Consider the following 19083-nt stretch of genomic DNA (forward strand, 5'->3'; position numbering starts at 1 on the left):
GTTTTAAGTCACATCTCCCCCTAAAAGCACATACATCAGGAGTCTGTGCACACTGACACCTGCATTCTCTCTAATCGACCTGGTGAAGTTAAATTATACCATCAGATACAACTCAACAGGTTTTTTTCCCTCCATCTTTATTAACTTGGGTATTTCTTATTTACATTTCAATTGTTATTCCCTTTCCCGGTTTCCAGGCCAACATCCCCCTAACCCCTCCCCCTCCCCTTCTATATGGGTGTTCCCCTCCCCATCCTCCCCCCATTACTGTTCTGCCCCCAACAATCATGTTCACTGGGGGTTCAGTCTTGGCAGGACCAAGGATAACTCAACAGTTTTACAATTGGAATTAAACTATTTGCATATTGGAAAAGAGAATTAAAATTTTTTCCATTTTTATTGTAATAAAGCACAGCCCAGGTATTTTCCCAAGTTACCATCTTGAAAGCCATGATGAGCAATGGAAACCTAAAAGGAATTCTAAGGGAATGTTTACAAAACCAAGTATCAGAATTTGTTCTACAAAGAAAAACTTGAAAACTAAAATTCATACCAAAAAGCCAAACAAACAAAAATCCCCATCACATAGAAAAATTACACAATATGTACATTTATGCTCTTGTATATTTATGCATACCCTATGTTATGCTCTACACACAGAAGATGGTCTTATTCATTCAAAATGTCATAGTCATGCAACAAAAATATATATTAACAAAAATAGGTAACTGAATATGTTTAGTAAAATTACATTTTTAAATTTTCAAATATTTTATCAGTGAACATTTTGGTCAGTCAGTTTTTGCACATTTTTTTTCTTTAGGATAAATTTTTAGTAGTAAACTTGATAAATGAAATGGTTACGTTTCCCCAAGACTTTCACTGAAAGTCCTTTCAAATCCTTTCAAAGTCCTTTATTTCCTTTCAAATAAGTAACAATTCATGCTGATATAATAGAAATATGGGAAAGATTACAATGGCATATACCCACAAGCATTTAATATATCTGTAACTTAGTCTAACAAAATTGTAGGTGAAAAGCATCTATTCTCTAAAATTTAATAATCAATGAGGTCGATATATATATACATATACATATATATATATATGTATGTATGTATATGTCTGTGCTTTATTAAGCATGTTTGTTTTTAATCACAGTTTAGCAGTTTAGCTGTTTGGGTTTTTTTGTGTATCTCAGGGAAGTTTAAGATATCTTCATATAAAATATTTGATACTAACTATATTGTATATGTACCTGGGCAGGAGTCCCAGACTCATGGCTCTTCCTAAGCCATGCAGAGCAGCTAATATTTGTAATAGAAAACCTAGGCCGTTATGACTTGCAAACCAGAGATCGAGGGGGAGGACAACTCAAACCATCATCTACAACTTGAGCACTGATTGCCCTTACCAAAGCCTCAGGATTTACGTTACAGCAGCCACACAGTAGCTCCTGAGTGACTGTGACTCCAGCTCCAGGGGCTCTGGCACCATTTTTATCTTCTGAGCCATTGCATGCACATGACACACAGACAGACACACAGACAAAACATCTACACACTTAAACTAAATAAAAAAATTAAATTAAAGCTGTAAACTCAAATTTATCTTTTGGGTAATAATCCTCAGGAAGGTTTGCTTTACCAGGATGTCTGGTCTTTTGACATTGTGATATTTAGTTTTTGTCATTTTGACACAAACTAGAGTCACCTGGGGAGAGAGAGCCTCAGCTGAAGAAATGCCTCCATCACATGGGTCCGTGGCCATTCCTGCGGGGCACTTTCTGGATTAATGGTTAATCCAGTAGGCCTCAGCCCATTGTGGGTGGTGCCACCCCTAGGTAGGAGGTTCAAGGAAACTAGCGGAGCAAAAGCAACAGTCAAGACAGAAAGCTGTTCCCTCCATGGCTCCTGCCTTTGTCCCTGCTTGAGTTCCTGTCCTGACTTCTCTCAATGCTCAGGACATGTAAGCCAAATAAACCGTTCCCTTCCCAGGTTGCTTTTGGTCAGTGTTTTGTAACAGCAACAGAAAGGAGATTGGAAAGACACTGACATGACATTGTCATCACATTCACAGCTGTCCTGGGGTGCAGACAACTCACACCGGTCACTCTGTGGCCAGAAAATAATACAATTCTCAATTATCACCAATGTTCATTTGTAACTCTGGTGTTCTAAAACAATCAATACTGTATTAGCCTATCTTTTCCATAAATGCTTACTCTGTGTGACTATTTTACCTTCTATAAGAATATTTAGTACTAAAAGTTGTTAAGTACTCTATGTCAGATTAATTTAAAGCTTCCCTGCTTTACATTCAGCACCAGAAGTGGACGTGCTTTCATCACTGAAATCTTACAGTATACCTTCATTTTGGATGAGGATAGCTGCCTTAATTGTACTTCTTTTACATCACCGAGAGTCTTGTCCCTTACACATTACAGGAGTTTTCTTATGCTCAAAAGGAATTGCATTTGCCTTTCTGTGCTGATTTCTTTATACTGATGCATCGACTGGCGAAACATGGCAGACTAAAATACTGATAATACATAGCTTTGAAATTGGGAAATTTAAGTCTCTTCACTCTTCATCTATGCACCTTCAAAAAACTACATGTTAATTTGTTAAATGTTATCCTACATCATTTTAATTTTTTTCCTTGTGGAAAGGTTTAATGAGAGAAGAAGAGTAGAAAAGGAGAGGAGTAGAGACTGGCCATGAGCACGTGGAGGGAAGTGGGGAGAAGAAAGGGGAGAGAAAGGACAAAGGGGAAGAGGGAAGAGTAACAGCCATTATAACTTTTTGCATTACATTTTCTGAATAATGTAATTGAATAAACATCTTGGATAAAAATATCTTTTGATTTTCAATTTACTGTTTTATTCTAAAATCCAGCCTCTTTGTTCATAGCTTCTCTTTGAAATAATAGAATTAATGAATTGTCTTATATTTTTAAATAAACTAAAAATAATGTTTTATATAGACTAAAACATTAATACTTTTCTGTGTTCATATATGAAATGTTTATATCTCATTTTAATTTTTGTTTGGCTAGAACTAGGGAAAGAGCAGAAACAGACAAAACACTCATTGTATTAAATTTAATTGGAAGGACAAGGGCCAGGTCTTCCTTATCCTTATTCTTATCCACGTGTATGGGCTTCTTGGTGAGGGAATGACTGAGTGTGGCTATGAGCACATCTGTGTGCAGTTGCCTGTGGCGTCCACTAGAGGGTGTCAGATCCCTGGAGCTGGGGATAAAGGCTGTTGTGAGCCTTCTGGCATGAGCTAGGAACCAACCTCCAGCATTTTGCAAGAACATTATTCACTCTGTGTGTGTGTGTGTGTGTGTGTGTGTGTGTGTGTGTGTGTGTGTGTGTGTGTGTGTGTGTGTGTGTGCGCGCGCGCGCTGGAGTATTTCGCTTTTTAATAAATTATTATTGCCTCGGTTCAGCCACAGCACCAGGTACTGATGCAAGTACAAAGGGTGGTGTTGGCAGTTGCAGGGGCTAAGTAACCCACTTTTGGTAAATTTTTTAACCCTTTGCTGTTCTGAGGCCAAAATACTCTGGCTTCTAGTAATTAACTAATATTCATAGCAGCAGGGGATTAAGAAAAAAAGAATTCTTAGTTTCTCTTTGTCTCAAGAGTCCCTGGCTGGACAGGAGAAAGGCTTGGAGTTCATTAACTGTTCATGAGCTAGAGAGAAAAGAAAAGGAAGAAAGGGAAAATTCAAGCGCACACATAGACATGTATACACACACACACACACACACACACACACACACTTTCAATAGGCCCAACCACCTGTTAAGCAACCCCTTTAGTGTTAATGCATATGTATATACATACACATATACCTAGACACATATGCATAGACATATATATTTGTCCATGTATGTGTATATGTATACATGCATATATACATTTGGTAGATGGGGAAAAGTTCTATTATAAAACTACATCATAGATGAAATGTTACATAAAGGGGGAGTTATAGAAGGATGCGGATAGTAAGTTCAGAGCAGTGTTTCATTGTATAATCTCATTATAAGTTTAAACAGTTTGACATAGCCTTGCTTTACCATAGTGCACACCTATGGCTTCATCCTTGGACCTGACCTAGAATGAATGTTTTTCCTCAATCACAAATTATTTTAAAGCCTACTTTCTTATCCTACTGCAACTAGTCCATGACACATGAAGGTTTACAGAGCTTTATTTGCAGCTTTATTCTATAGGGTGCTTAAGGTTACTTGTATCAATTTAAGAGACCTATAAAATGATTATCAGAAACTGTGAAATCACATATAATCATCTCTATAAGCATTACTATATGCGAGTACATCTTCATGATGATCTGCAGGAAATTTGTCCAATAGGGTGGGTTGGAGCCCAGGATCATTAGACTATGTGATAGTGGTAGGAAAATGGCATATCATCAGCAAGAAGAAACCCTGGGGTGATGTCTCTAAGGACCTGCATCTCAGAGGTCGCCTATCACAGGTTATGCAAAACTGTGGGTCATCTCTAGAAAATTTACTTGCAAACTTTAGCCTTTCCTAGAAGGTTTCTGAGAGCTTATTTTACATCCTGCTCACATCTTCCCCTCTTGCCTCTCTCCTGTCTCCCAGTCCCTTCCTCTCACTTCCTTTCCCTCCCCCTTCCACTCATCCCTTTCTTCTTCAATACAGGCTAGGGAAGGCAGCCCAGTTAAGAGAAAGGGATTCAAAGGTAATCAATACAGTCAGAGATATCAGTCTTAATCATTGAGACATCTCTCCTGCCTCTGAGTAGTATTTTACTTCCAAATAAGTTGTGTATCTGCAGTTTGAAGATTTCTTTACTCATGAAAAAAGCCTTATTTTCTTTCTGGATTGCTGTTCCAGAAATGAAAGAACATCATGGTCTATTAATAAATCTGCAGATATAAATGTCTATGTGCAACAATGTATTATTGTATTATATATGTATATGTGTGGCCATATGTGTACACACACATACACACACATATGCACGCACATGCACATGCACATGCACACACACACACATGTAAACAGATACATACTCAGTTTATAAGATTAAAGCATTCATTTGGGAATTCCCAGTGGGGCATTCTCTTAGCTTGCTTAGAGGTGTACACTCACCTCTAAAGCCCATTTCAGTTGTTCTTGAAGGGTTTTTTTCTCCAGTTTCAGGACTTCTGCTTCTTGCTAGGGGGTAAAGAGAAAGAACAGGTTTCAGTCAGGTACTTTTCAGATTTAGTTTTTTGTGGTTAGTGCATATAACATGTATACAGATTGCCAGTATGGTGATCTGAACACATCTAACTGCTGAGTTCTCCTATGCAGTGGTGGATACAACTAGAAGCTATATCTTCCTGTTGATTTCCCACACTCAAAATTACCATGAATCTTGCACATTAGAACGACTATAAATGAAACATTTTCATTTCATTCATTAGGTCTGAAATATGTAAGTGGAAATGTTTGAAGTATTGTTAGAGGAATCTCCAATTTTAACATCTAGTATAAATTATACATTCAGGAAATCACAGTGGATGAGAGTTTGAGAACTATATCTAAAGCTCCATGTATGGTTTCTGTTTGTCACAACAAGCTCCTTGAGGACAATCTCTGCCACATGTAACCCTGTGCACTACACAGAACAGAAGCACCAACACTCATGTGTGAACAAGGGTAAGTGGCCCATGGAGGAAAAGAAGGTCTAGATTACTGATTTCGTGGCTTTCATTTTGAGAGTAAGGCTTATTTGAGCCATAGCAGTCTCCCAAAAGCTTACAAAAGCCTCTGTTTCTATAACTTACAAACAAGGGCACTGTTTGGGACAATCCTAACCATGGAAAGGCTAAGTGAAAAATCACATAAAGGAGGTAACTGAAGACAAGAACCCAGTAATCTTGTATAAAATCTGTCCAAGCCTCCCTGTAACCTATGAACCACACACACAAAGTAAAGACTCAAAACAACCTGGCAAAATCTAACAGGATTAAAAAAAAGTCTGGATAGGTACATAGTTTCCACTCACACTCCATCATGTTCATGATATAATAAAGGAAAAATACCAGTCATCAAAGGGACATAGTAGATTCTGGAATTTCAACACCCTATTACAATATCCATGAAAAATTATAGTAAACTAAAAAAATGTACTTACTATTATCAAGTTAAAAGAAACCAAGAAAGATACCCGAAGACAACCCTGATTTTAAAATGATCACAGAGCACTTTCAATGCAGCCATCAGACAGTGCCCAATGTCTGTGAAAGAAGTGACAGTGATCTCACCAAACACAAGCTGCAATAAATGTCCCAATGTTTACAACTGTAGCATCCACAATTATATCCTGGTTATAAAACTGAATGTATGGACAGAATAGCAAGTTAGATAGGACAACGAAAAGGTGAAACCACTTAGATCTATCAATGAAAATATGTAAATACAGAAATAAACCTTTTACAAACATATAAAGAATATGTAGAGTGACATCAGATTTCTACCACCCAAGGAAGTGTATTTTCATACAGGAACAGAAAGAAGCAAAAACATGTTTGGCAAAAGTTACATACTCAAGATGCTGAGCACATGTCGACTTAGTGTGCTAAGAACAGTCATGTGCCATGCAACTAAGCCAAACTGTTGACAAGCAATGAAAAAGAGAAAAGAAGAAAGGACTCAAACATCACACAGGAAAATGACAATTTGAAGGCTGTATCTCATGAGAAAAAACAGTAAAAATTAGAAACATCTTTACAGTGTATAACACTTCTAAATTTTGTTTTAAAAGGTAATTGTTTTAAGAAAACATTTGAAAACTATATTATTCCTATTGAAGTATGAGAGGAAACACTATCTACTAAAACAAAACCAAGTAACAATGAAGAGAAAAAGCAAACCTCTAATCACTACTCATGAATCTCAGTAGGACCTGGAAACGGGAAAAGAAATGCACAGCAAAGAGGCCAGAAATTTAGTTAGGCTTTTGATGGACTCAGCCACCTCTGAGGACAGCAGAGTTCCAAAAGGGCAGGTGAGCATTTATGATTCAAATCAGAATTGGCATGCAGAAGACAATTTTAATGAATTATTACTGAAATAGATTCAGGGAGGATATATCTTACCTGGATTTGAAGCAGTTCTTCAAATGATTTGAATTCTCTGTTTGGAGAGAACTTCTTGTAAATATATTAAGTATATATTTTAAAAAATCATGATATTTGAAAACACCTCCATGCTTTGCTTTCCCAAAGATTTCAGACAATTTAAAATCTTAAAAGAAATTGATACTTTTATTACCTTTAAAACACATACACAAAGAGAGAGGCAGAGACAGAGACGGGGATAAAGAGAGATAGAGAACACAGGGAGATCTCATGACTGAAATTTTGCTTGAAGGTCAGAAAACAACCTTTTTTTAAAAAAGAAACTAACAGTATCTTTTATTTCTAAAGAGGCTTTTTTTTGCTTTGTGTTTGAGGCATTGTCTCTTGTTTCTTCCATTGCACTATATACATGACCTGTTCCTGTCCCCATCTCCCTGTAAGAGCAATGGGATTACAGACACTACATCTGGCTTTTATCCAAGGATCAAACTCAGGTTATCAGGCTTATGCAGCAAGCACTTTTACCTGCTAAGCCACCTCCTCAGCCTCTCGTACACTACTCACTGCTGCTGCCACTATTACTAGTTATTACATCACATACACACTACTTAAAACAGTCACTGGCTCCCTATGGCCTAAGTGATAGACAAATGAATAACTTTCCTCAAGCCAAATTTTCACTGCTATGATTGAAATGTAAAGTGACTGAGATTTTGAAAGTATACTGGTCATTTTTCTTCCCTCAACACTTTTCTTCTTCAAAGGACAAGTTTTGTATCTAATAAAATTCTTTCCAGAAACTAAAGCCCTCTATAAACACTAAATTCATAAGCTTATTTAAAAACTATATTTTAAAAAAGATATACCAAACAAAATTAAATTACATGATCAATTTGTACTTATATCATGTATTAAAGCCACTTTATAATAATTTATTCACGTAAATGGGCAATTTTTTTTTGCAATACAATAGACAACTACTAAGGCAACATGTAATTTAAGTACATTAGGTTAATGGATCACATCTGTTGCGAGCACTGGGCATGTCATGTTTTGATAATGAAGTCTGGTAACACACATGAAATATAAAATGAAAATGACTTTATATTTAGCTAACATAAATGGCTATTTTTATTTCAATAAATATATAGTTTTTGTTTTATTTGTTTTTTGACTTTTTTCTCCATCTTTATTAAATTGGGTATTTCTTTTTTTTTTTTTATTAACTTGAGTATTTCTTATATACATTTCGAGTGTTATTCCCTTTCCCGGTTTCCGGGCAAACAGCCCCTCCCCCCCTCCCCTTCCTTATGGGTGTTCCCCTCCCAACCCTCCCCCCATTGCCGCCCTCCCCCCATAGACTAGTTCACTGGGGGTTCAGTCTTAGTAGGACCCAGGGCTTCCCCTTCCACTGGTGCTCTTACTAGGATATTCATTGCTACCTATGGGGTCAGAGTCCAGGGTCAGTCCATGTATAGTCTTTAGGTAGTGGCTTAGTCCCTGGAAGCTCTGGTTGCTTGGCATTGTTGTACTTTTGGGGTCTCGAGTCCCTTCAAGCTCTTCCAGTTCTTTCTCTGATTCCTTCAATAGGGGACCTATTCTCAGTTCAGTGGTTTGCTGCTGGCATTCGCCTCTATATTTGCTGTATTCTGGCTGTGTCTCTCAGGAGCGATCTACATCCGGCTCCTGTCGGTCTGCACTTCTTTGCTTCATCCATCTTGTCTAATTGGGATGCTGTATATGTATGAGCCACATGTGGGGCAGGCTCTGAATGGGTGTTCCTTCAGTCTCTGTTTTAATCTTTGCCTCTCCCTTCCCTGCCAAGGGTATTCTTGTTCCCCTTTTAAAGAAGGAGTGAAGCATTCACATTTTGATCATCCGTCTTGAGTTTCGTTTGTTCTAGGGATCTAGGGTAATTCAAGCATTTGGGCTAATAGCCACTTATCAATGAGTGCATACCATGTATGTCTTTCTGTGATTGGGTTAGCTCACTCAGGATGATATTTTCCAGTTCCAACCATTTGCCTACGAATTTCATAAACTCGTTGTTTTTGATAGCTGAGTAATATTCCATTGTGTAGATGTACCACATTTTCTGTATCCATTCCTCTGTTGAAGGGCATCTGGGTTCTTTCCAGCTTCTGGCTATTATAAATAAGGCTGCTATGAACATAGTGGAGCACGTGTCTCTTTTATATGTTGAGGCATCTTTTGGGTATATGCCCAAGAGAGGTATAGCTGGATCCTCAGGCAGTTCAATGTCCAATTTTCTGAGGAACCTCCAGACTGATTTCCAGAATGGTTGTACCAGTCTGCAATCCCACCAACAATGGAGGAGTGCTCCTCTTTCTCCACATCCTCGCCAGCATCTGCTGTCACCTGAGTTTTTGATCTTAGCCAATCGCACTGGTGTGAGGTGAAATCTCAGGGTTGTTTTGATTTGCATTTCCCTTATGACTAAAGATGTTGAACATTTCTTTAGGTGTTTCTCCGCCATTCGGCATTCCTCAGCTGTGAATTCTTTGTTTAGCTCTGAACCCCATTTTTTAATAGGGTTATTTGTTTCCCTGCGGTCTAACTTCTTGAGTTCTTTGTATATTTTGGATATAAGGCCTCTATCTGTTGTAGGATTGGTAAAGATCTTTTCCCAATCTGTTGGTTGCCGTTTTGTCCTAACCACAGTGTCCTTTGCCTTACAGAAGCTTTGCAGTTTTATGAGATCCCATTTGTCGATTCTTGATCTTAGAGCATAAGCCATTGGTGTTTTGTTCAGGAAATTGTTTCCAGTGCCCATGTGTTCCAGATGCTTCCCTAGTTTTTCTTCTATTAGTTTGAGTGTGTCTGGTTTGATGTGGAGGTCCTTGATCCACTTGGACTTAAGCTTTGTACAGGGTGATAAGCATGGATCGATCTGCATTCTTCTACATGTTGCCCTCCAGTTGAACCAGCACCATTTGCTGAAAATGCTATCTTTTTTCCATTGGATGGTTTTGACTCCTTTGTCAAAAATCAAGTGACCATAGGTGTGTGGGTTCATTTCTGGGTCTTCAATTCTATTCCATTGGTCTATCTGTCTGTCTCTGTACCAATACCATGCAGTTTTTATCACTATTGCTCTGTAATACTGCTTGAGTTCAGGGATAGTGATTCCCCCTTAAGTCCTTTTATTGTTGAGGATAGCTTTATCTATCCTGGGTTTTTTGTTATTCCAGATGAATTTGCAAATTGTTCTGTCTAACTCTTTGAAGAATTGGATTGGTATTTTGATGGGGATTGCATTGAATCTGTAGATTGCTTTTGGTAAAATGGCCATTTTTACTATATTAATCCTGCCAATCCATGAGCATGGGAGATCTTTCCATCTTCTGAGGTCTTCTTCAATTTCCTTCTTCAGTGTCTTGTAGTTCTTATTGTACAGATCTTTTACTTGCTTGGTTAAAGTCACACCGAGGTACTTTATATTATTTGGGTCTATTATGAAGGGTGCCGTTTCCCTAATTTCTTTCTCGGCTTGTTTCTCTTTTGTATAGAGGAAGGCAACTGATTTATTTGAGTTAATTTTATACCCAGCCACTTTGCTGAAGTTGTTTATCAGCTTTAGTAGTTCTCTGGTGGAACTTTTGGGATCACTTAAATATACTATCATGTCATCTGCAAATAGTGATATTTTGACCTCTTCTTTTCCGATCTGTATCCCTTTGATCTCCTTTTGTTGTCTGATTGCTCTGGCTAGAACTTCAAGAACTATATTGAATAAGTAGGGAGAGAGTGGGCAGCCTTGTCTAGTCCCTGATTTTAGTGGGATTGCTTCAAGTTTCTCTCCATTTAGTTTAATGTTAGCAACTGGTTTGCTGTATATGGCTTTTACTATGTTTAGGTATGGGCCTTGAATTCCTCTTCTTTCCAGGACTTTTATCATGAAGGGGTGTTGAATTTTGTCAAATGCTTTCTCAGCATCTAATGAAATGATCATGTGGTTCTGTTCTTTCAGTTTGTTTATATAACGGATCACGTTGATGGTTTTCCATATATTAAACCATCCCTGCATGCCTGGGATGAAGCCTACTTGATCATGGTGGATGATTGTTTTGATGTGCTCTTGAATTCGGTTTGCCAGAATTTTATTGAGTATTTTTGCGTCGATATTCATAAGGGAAATTGGTCTGAAATTCTCTTTCTTTGTTGGGTCTTTCTGTGGTTTAGGTAGAAGAGTAATTGTGGCTTCGTAGAAGGAATTCGGTAGGGCTCCATCTGTTTCAATTTTGTGGAATAGTTTGGATAATATTGGTATGAGGTCTTCTATGAAGGTTTGATAGAATTCTGCACTAAACCCGTCTGGACCTGGGCTCTTTTTGGTTGGGAGACCTTTAATGACTGCTTCTATTTCCTTAGGAGTTATGGGGTTGTTTAACTGGTTTATCTGTTCCTGATTTAACTTCGATACCTGGTATCTGTCTAGGAAATTGTCCATTTCCTGAAGATTTTCAAATTTTGTTGAATATAGGTTTTTATAATAAGATCTGATGATTTTTTGAATTTCCTCTGAATCTGTTGTTATGTCTCCCTTTTCATTTCTGATTTTGTTAATTTGGACACACTCTCTGTGTCCTCTCGTTAGTCTGGCTAAGGGTTTATCTATCTTGTTGATTTTCTCAAAGAACCAACTTTTGGTTCTGTTGATTCTTTCTATGGTCCTTTTTGTTTCTACTTGGTTGATTTCAGCTCTGAGTTTGATTATTTCCTGCCTTCTACTCCTCCTGGGTGTATTTGCTTCTTTTTGTTCTAGAGCTTTTAGGTGTGCTGTCAAGCTGCTGACATATGCTCTTTCCTGTTTCTTTCTGCAGGCACTCAGCGCTATGAGTTTTCCTCTTAGCACAGCTTTCATTGTGTCCCATAAGTTTGAGTATGTTGTATCTTCATTTTCATTAAATTCTAAAAAGTTTTTAATTTCTTTCTTTATTTCTTCCTTGACCAGGTTATCATTGAGTAGAGCATTGTTCAATTTCCACGTATATGTGGACATTCTTCCCTTATTGTTATTGAAGACCAGTTTTAGGCCGTGGTGGTCCGATAGCACGCATGGGATTATTTCTATCTTTCTGTACCTGTTGAGGCCCGTTTTTTGACCAATTATATGGTCAATTTTGGAGAAAGTACCATGAGGAGCTGAGAAGAAGGTATATCCTTTTGCTTTAGGATAGAATGTTCTATAAATATCCGTTAAGTCCATTTGGCTCATGACTTCTCCTAGTCTGTCGACATCACTGTTTAATTTCTGTTTCCATGATCTGTCCATTGATGAGAGTGGGGTGTTGAAATCTCCCACTATTATTGTGTGAGGTGCAATGTGTGTTTTGAGCTTTAGTAAGGTTTCTTTTACGTATGTAGGTGCCCTTGTATTTGGGGCATAGATATTTAGGATTGAGAGTTCATCTTGGTTGATTTTTCCTTTGATGAATATGAAGTGTCCTTCCTTATCTTTTTTGATGACGTTTAGTTGGAAATTGATTTTATTTGATATTAGAATGGCTACTTCAGCTTGCTTCTTCTGACCATTTGCTTGGAAAGTTGTTTTCCAGCCTTTCACTCTGAGGTAGCGTCTGTCTTTGTCTCTGAGGTGTGTTTCCTGTAGGCAGCAGAATGCAGGGTCCTCGTTGCGTATCCAGTTTGTTAATCTATGTCTTTTTATTGGGGAGTTGAGGCCATTGATATTGAGAGATATTAAGGAATAGTGATTATTGCTTCCCGTTATATTCATATTTGGATGTGAGGTTATGTTTGTGTGCTTTCATTCTCTTTGTTTTGTTGCCAAGACGATTAGTTTCTTGCTTCTTCTAGGGTATAGCTTGCCTCCTTATGTTGGGCTTTACCATTTATTATCCTTTGTAGTGCTGGATTTGTAGAAAGATATTGTGTAAATTTGGTTTTGTCATGGAATATCTTGGTTTCTCCATCAATGTTAATTGAGAGTTTTGCTGGATACAGTAACCTGGGCTGGCATTTGTGTTCTCTTAGGGTCTGTATGACATCAGTCCAGGATCTTCTGGCCTTCATAGTTTCTGGCGAGAAGTCTGGTGTGATTCTGATAGGTCTCCCTTTATATGTTACTTGACCTTTTTCCCTTACTGCTTTTAATATTCTTTCTTTATTTTGTGCGTTTGGTGTTTTGACTATTATGTGACAGGAGGTGTTTCTTTTCTGGTCCAATCTATTTGGAGTTCTGTAGGCTTCTTGTATGCCTATGGGTATCTCTTTTTTTAGGTTAGGGAAGTTTTCTTCTATGATTTTGTTGAAGATATTTACTGGTCCTTTGAGCTGGGAGTCTTCACTCTCTTCTATACCTATTATCCTTAGGTTTGATCTTCTCATTGAGTCCTGGATTCCCTGTATGTTTTGGACCAGTAGCTTTTTCCGCTTTACATTATCTTTGACAGTTGAGTCAATGATTTGTATGGAATCTTCTGCTCCTGAGATTCTCTCTTCCATCTCTTGTATTCTGTTGGTGAAGCTTGTATCTACAGCTCCTTGTCTCTTCTTTTGGTTTTCTATATCCAGGGTTGTTTCCATGTGTTCTTTCTTGATTGCTTCTATTTCCATTTTTAATTCCTTCAACTGTTTGATTGTGTTTTCCTGGAATTCTTTCAGGGATTTTTGCGATTCCCCTCTGTAGGCTTTTACTTGTTTATTAATGTTTTCCTGTGCTTCCCTAAGTGTGTTCATGTCTTTCTTGAAGTCCTCCAGCTCATGATCAAATATGATTTTGAAACTAGATCTTGCTTTTCTGGTGTGTTTGGATATTCCATGTTTGTTTTGGTGGGAGAATTGGGCTCCGATGATGGCATGTAGTCTTGGTTTCTGTTGCTTGGGTTCCTGCGCTTGCCTCTCGCCATCAGATTATCTCTAGTGTTACTTTGTTCTGCTATTTCTGACAGTGGCTAGACTGTCCTATAAGCCTGTGTGTCAGGAGTGCTGTAGACCTGTTTTCCTCTCTTTCAGTCAGTTATGGGGACAGAGTGTTCTGCTTTCGGGCGTGTAGTTTTTCCTCTCTACAGGTCTTCAGCTGTTCCTGTGGGCCTGTGTCTTGAGTTCACCAGGCAGCTTTCTTGCAGCAGAAAATTTGGTCTTACCTGTGGTCCCGAGGCTCAGGTTTGCTCGTGGGGTGCTGCCCAGGGGCTCTCTGCAGCGGCAGCAACCAGGAAGACCTGTGCCGCCCCTTCCGGGAGCTTCAGTGCACCAGGGTTCCAGATGGTCTTTGGCTTTTTCCTCTGGCGTCCGAGATGTGTGTGCAGGGAGCAGTCTCTTCTGGTTTCCCAGGCTTGTCCGCCTCTCTGAAGGTTTAGCTCTCCCTCCCACGGGATTTGGGTGCAGAGAACTGTTTATCCGGTCTGTTTCCTTCAGGGTCCAGCGGTGTCTCTGGCAGGGGTTCTGCCGCTCCTGGGCCCTCCCCCACGGGAGCCCAGAGGCCTTATACAGTTTCCTCTTGGGCCAGGGATGTGGGCAGGGGTGAGCAGTGTTGGTGGTCTCTTCCGCTCTGCAGCCTCAGGAGTGCCCACCTGACCAGGCGGTTGGGTCTCTCTCTCACCGGGTCTGGGAGCAGAGAGCTGCTGCGGGCCGGGATCCGCGGGTGTGGGACTTCCGGTAAACACAGAACGTGCCCGGTCCTAGAGAAATTCTGCTTCCGTGTGTCCCAAGCTCACCAGGCAGCTTTCTTGCAGCAGAAAATTTGGTCTTACCTGTGGTCCCGAGGCTCAGGTTCGCTCGTGGGGTGCTGCCCAGGGGCTCTCTGCAGCGGCAGCAACCAGGAAGACCTGTGCCGCCTCTTCTGGGAGCTTCAGTGCACCAGGGTTCCAGATGGTCTTTGGCTTTTTCCTCTGGCGTCCGAGATGTGTGTGCAGGGAGCAGTCTCTTCTGGTTTCCCAGGCTTGTCCGCCTCTCTGAAGGTTTAGCTCTCCCTCCCACGGGATTTGGGTGCAGAGAACTGTTTATCCGGTCTGTTTCCTTCAGGGTCCGGTGGTCTCTTTTTTTTTATCTTTATTAACTTGAGTATTTCTTATTTACATTTTGATTGTTATTCCCGGTCCCGGTTTCCAGGCCAACATCCCCCTAAAACCTGCCCCTCCCCTTCTATATGGGCTTCCCCTCCCCATTCTCCCACGCATTATCACCCTCCCCCAACAATCACATTCACTGGGGCTTCATTCTTGGCAGGACCAAGGGCTTCCCCTTCCACTGGTGCTCTTACTAGGATATTCACTGCTACATATGCAGTTGGAGCCCAGGGTCAGTCCATGTATAGGCTTTGGGTAGTGGCTTAGTCCCTGGAAGCTCTGGTTGGTTGACATTGTTGTTCGTATGGGGTCTCAAGCCCCTTCAAGCTCTTCTAGTCCTTTATCTGATTCCTTCAACGGGGGTCCCATTCTTAGTTCAGTGGATTGCTGCTGGCATTCACCTATGTATTTGCCGTATTCTCGCTGTGTCTCTCAGGAGAGATCTACATCCGGTTCCTGTCGGCCTGCACTTCTTTGCTTCATCCATCTTATCTAGTTTGGTGTCTGGATATGTAAGGGCCACATGTGGGGCAGGCTCGGAATGGGCATTTCTTCAGCCTCTGTTCTAAACTTTGCATCCCTATTCCCTACCAAGGGTATTCTTGTTCCCCTTTTAAAGAAGGAGTGAATCATTCACAATTTGGTCATCCTTCTTGAGTTTCATGTGTTCTGTGCATCTAGGGTACTTCAAGCATTTGGGCTAATAGCCACTTATCAATGAGTGCATACCATGTGTGTTTTTCTGTGATTGGAGTACCTCACTCAGGATGATATTTTCCAGTTCCAACCATTTGCCTACGAATTTCATAAAGGCATTGTTTTTGATATCTGAGTAATATTCCATGGTGTAGATGTACCACATTTTCTGTGTCCATTCCTCTGTTGAAGGGCATCTGGGTTCTTTCCAGCTTCTGGCTATTATAAATAAGGCTGCTATGAACATAGTGGAGCAGGTGTCTTTTTATATGTTGGGGCATCTTTTGGGTATATGCCCAAGAGAGGTATAGCTGGATCCTCAGGCAGTTCAATGTCCAATTTTCTGAGGAACCTCCAGACTGATTTCCAGAATGGTTGTACCAGTCTGCAATCCCACCAACAATGGAGGAGTGTTCCTCCTTCTCCACATCCTCCCCAGCATCTGCTGTCACCTGTGTTTTTAAACTTAGCCATTCTCACTGGTGTGAGGTGAAATATCAGGGTTGTTTTGATTTGCATTTCCCTTATGACTAAAGATGTTGAACATTTCTTTAGGTGTTTCTCAGCCATTCGACATTCCTCAGCTGTGAATTCTTTGTTTAGCTCTGATCCCCATTTTTAATAGGGTTATTTGTCTCCCTTCAGTCTAACTTCTTGAGTTCTTTGTAAATTGTGGATATTAGCCCTCTATCTGTTGTACGATTGGTAAAGATCTTTTCCCAATCTGTTGGTTGCCGTTTTGTCCTAATGACAGTGTCTTTTGCCTTACAGAAGCTTTACAGTTTTATGAGATCCCATTTATTGATTCTTGATCTTAGAGCATAAGCCACTGGTGTTTTGTTCAGGAAATTTTCTCCAATGCACATGTGATCAAGACTCTTCCCCACTTTTTCTTCTATTAGTTTGAGTGTATCTGGTTTGATGTGGAGGTCCTTGATCCACTTGGACTTAAGCTTTGTACAGGGTGATAAGCATGGATCAATCTGCATTCTTCTACATGCTGCCCTCCAGTTGAACCAACAACATTTGCTGAAAATGCTCTTTTTTCCATTGGATGGTTTTGGCTCCTTTGTCAAAAATCAGGTGACCATAGGTGTGTGGGTTCATTTCTTGGTCTTCAATTCTATTCCACTGGTCTATCTGTCTGTCTCTCTACCAATACCATGCAGTTTTTTTCACTATTGCTCTGTAATACTGCTTGAGTTCAGAGATAGTGATTCCCCCTGAAGTCCTTTTATTGTTGAGGATAGTTTTAGCTATCCTGGGTTTTTTGTTATTCCAGATGAATTTGCAAATTGTTCTGTCTACAATTCTGAAGAAATGGATTGGTATTTTGATGGGGATTGCATTGAATCTGTAGATCGCTTTTGGTGAAATGGCCATTTTTTACTATATTAATCCTTGCAATCCATGAGCATGAGAGATCTTTTCATCTTTTGAGGTCTTCTTCAATTTCTTTCTTCGGAGTCTTGAAGTTCTTATCATACAGATCTTTATTTGCTTGGTTAAAGTCACACCGAGGTACTTTATATTATTTGGGGCTACTATGAAGGGTGTCGTTTCCCTAATTTCTTTCTTGGCTTGTTTCTCTTTCGTGTAGAGGAAGGCTACTGATTTATTTGAATTAATTTTATACCCAGCCACTTTGCTGAAGGTGTTTATCCTGTTTAGTAGTTCTCTGGTGGAACTTTTGGGATCACTTAAATATACTATCACATCATCTGCAAATAGTGATATTTTTGACTTCTTCTTTTCCAATCTGTATCCCTTTGTTCTCCATTTGTTGTCTGATTGCTCTGGCTAGAACTTCAAGAACTATATTGAATAAGTAGGGAGAGAGTGGGCAACCTTGTCTAGTCCCTGATTTTAGTGGGATTGCTTCAAGTTTCTCTCCATTTAGTTTAATGTTAGCAACTGGTTTGCTGTAAATGACTTTTACTATGTTTAGGTATGGGCCTTGAATTCCTATTCTTTCCAGGGATTTTATCATGAAGGGGTGTTGAATTTGGTCAAATGCTTTCTCAGCATCTAATGAAATGATCATGTGGTTTTGTTCTTTGTTTGTTTATATAATGGATTGCGTTGATGGTTTTCCATATATTAAACCATTGCTGCATGCCTGGGATGAAGCCTACATGATCATGGTGGATGATTGTTTTCATATGCTCTGGGATTCGGTATGCCAGAATTTTATTGAGTATTTTTGCGTCGATATTCATAAGGGAAATTGGTCTGAAGTTCTCTTTCTTTGTTGGGTCTTTGTGTGGTTTAGGTATAAGAGTAATTGGGGCTTCAGAGAAGGAATTCGGTAGTGCTCCATCCATTTCAATTTTGCGGAATAGTTTGGATAGTATTGCTGTGAGGTCTTCTATGAAGGTCTGATAGAATTCTGTACTGAACCCATGTAGAACTGGGCTCTTTTTGTTGGGAGACCTTTAATGACTGCTTCTATTTCTTTAGGAGTTATGAGGTTGTTTAAATGGTTTATCTGTTCCTGACTTACTTCGGTACCTGGTATCTGTCTAGGAAATTGTCCATTTCCTGGAGATTTTCAAGTTTTGTTGAATATAGGCTTTTGTAGTAGGATCTGATGATTCTTTGAATTTCCTCTGATTCTGTTGTTATGTCTCCCTTTTCATTTCTGATTTTGTTCATTTGGACACACTCTCTGTGTCCTCTCTTTAGTCTGGCTAAGGGTTTATCTATCTTGTTGATTTTCTCAAAGAACCAACTTTTGGTTCTGTTGATTCTTAGTATATAGTCCTTTTTGTTTCTACTGGGTTAATTTCAGCTCTGAGTTTGATTATTTCCTGCCTTCTACTCCTCCTGGGTGTATTTGCTTCTTTTTGTTCTAGAGCTTTTAGGTGTGCTGTCAAGCTGGTGACCTATGATCTTTCCTGTTTCTTTCTGCAGGCATTCAGAGGTATGAGTTTTCCTCTTAGCACAGGTTTCATTGTGACCCATAAGTTTGGGTATGTTGTACCTTCATTTTCATTAAATTCTAAGAAGTCTTTAATTTCTTTCTTTATTTCTTTCTTGATCAGGTTATCATTGAGTACAGCATTGTTCAACTTCCATGTATATGTGGGCATTCTTCCCTTAATGTTATTGAAGACAAGCTTTAGCCCATGGTGGTCTGATAGGACACATGGGATTATTTCTATCTTCCTGTATCTGTTGAGGACTGTTTCAAGACCAATTATGTGGTCAATTT

General features: G+C 39.4%; 1 protein-coding gene across 50 annotated transcripts in view; it reads right to left on the minus strand.

The window, feature by feature from the left end:
* The window catches only part of Ccdc7a (coiled-coil domain containing 7A), a 410765-nt gene that overhangs the window by 316860 nt on the left and 74822 nt on the right, over positions 1-19083 (minus strand). For all 50 annotated transcript variants that reach the window (XM_063278219.1, XM_063278211.1, XM_063278233.1 and 47 more), the window contains 2 exons: positions 7144-7180; positions 5150-5215 (listed from right to left, as the gene is read on the minus strand). In XM_063278219.1, the coding sequence (XP_063134289.1) occupies positions 5150-5215; positions 7144-7180 (103 nt within the window). The remainder of the gene's footprint in view (positions 1-5149; positions 5216-7143; positions 7181-19083) is intronic.

The sequence above is a fragment of the Rattus norvegicus genome, chromosome 19 (genome assembly GCF_036323735.1).
Source record: "Rattus norvegicus strain BN/NHsdMcwi chromosome 19, GRCr8, whole genome shotgun sequence".
In the NCBI taxonomy this organism is placed as follows: Eukaryota; Metazoa; Chordata; class Mammalia; order Rodentia; family Muridae; genus Rattus; species Rattus norvegicus.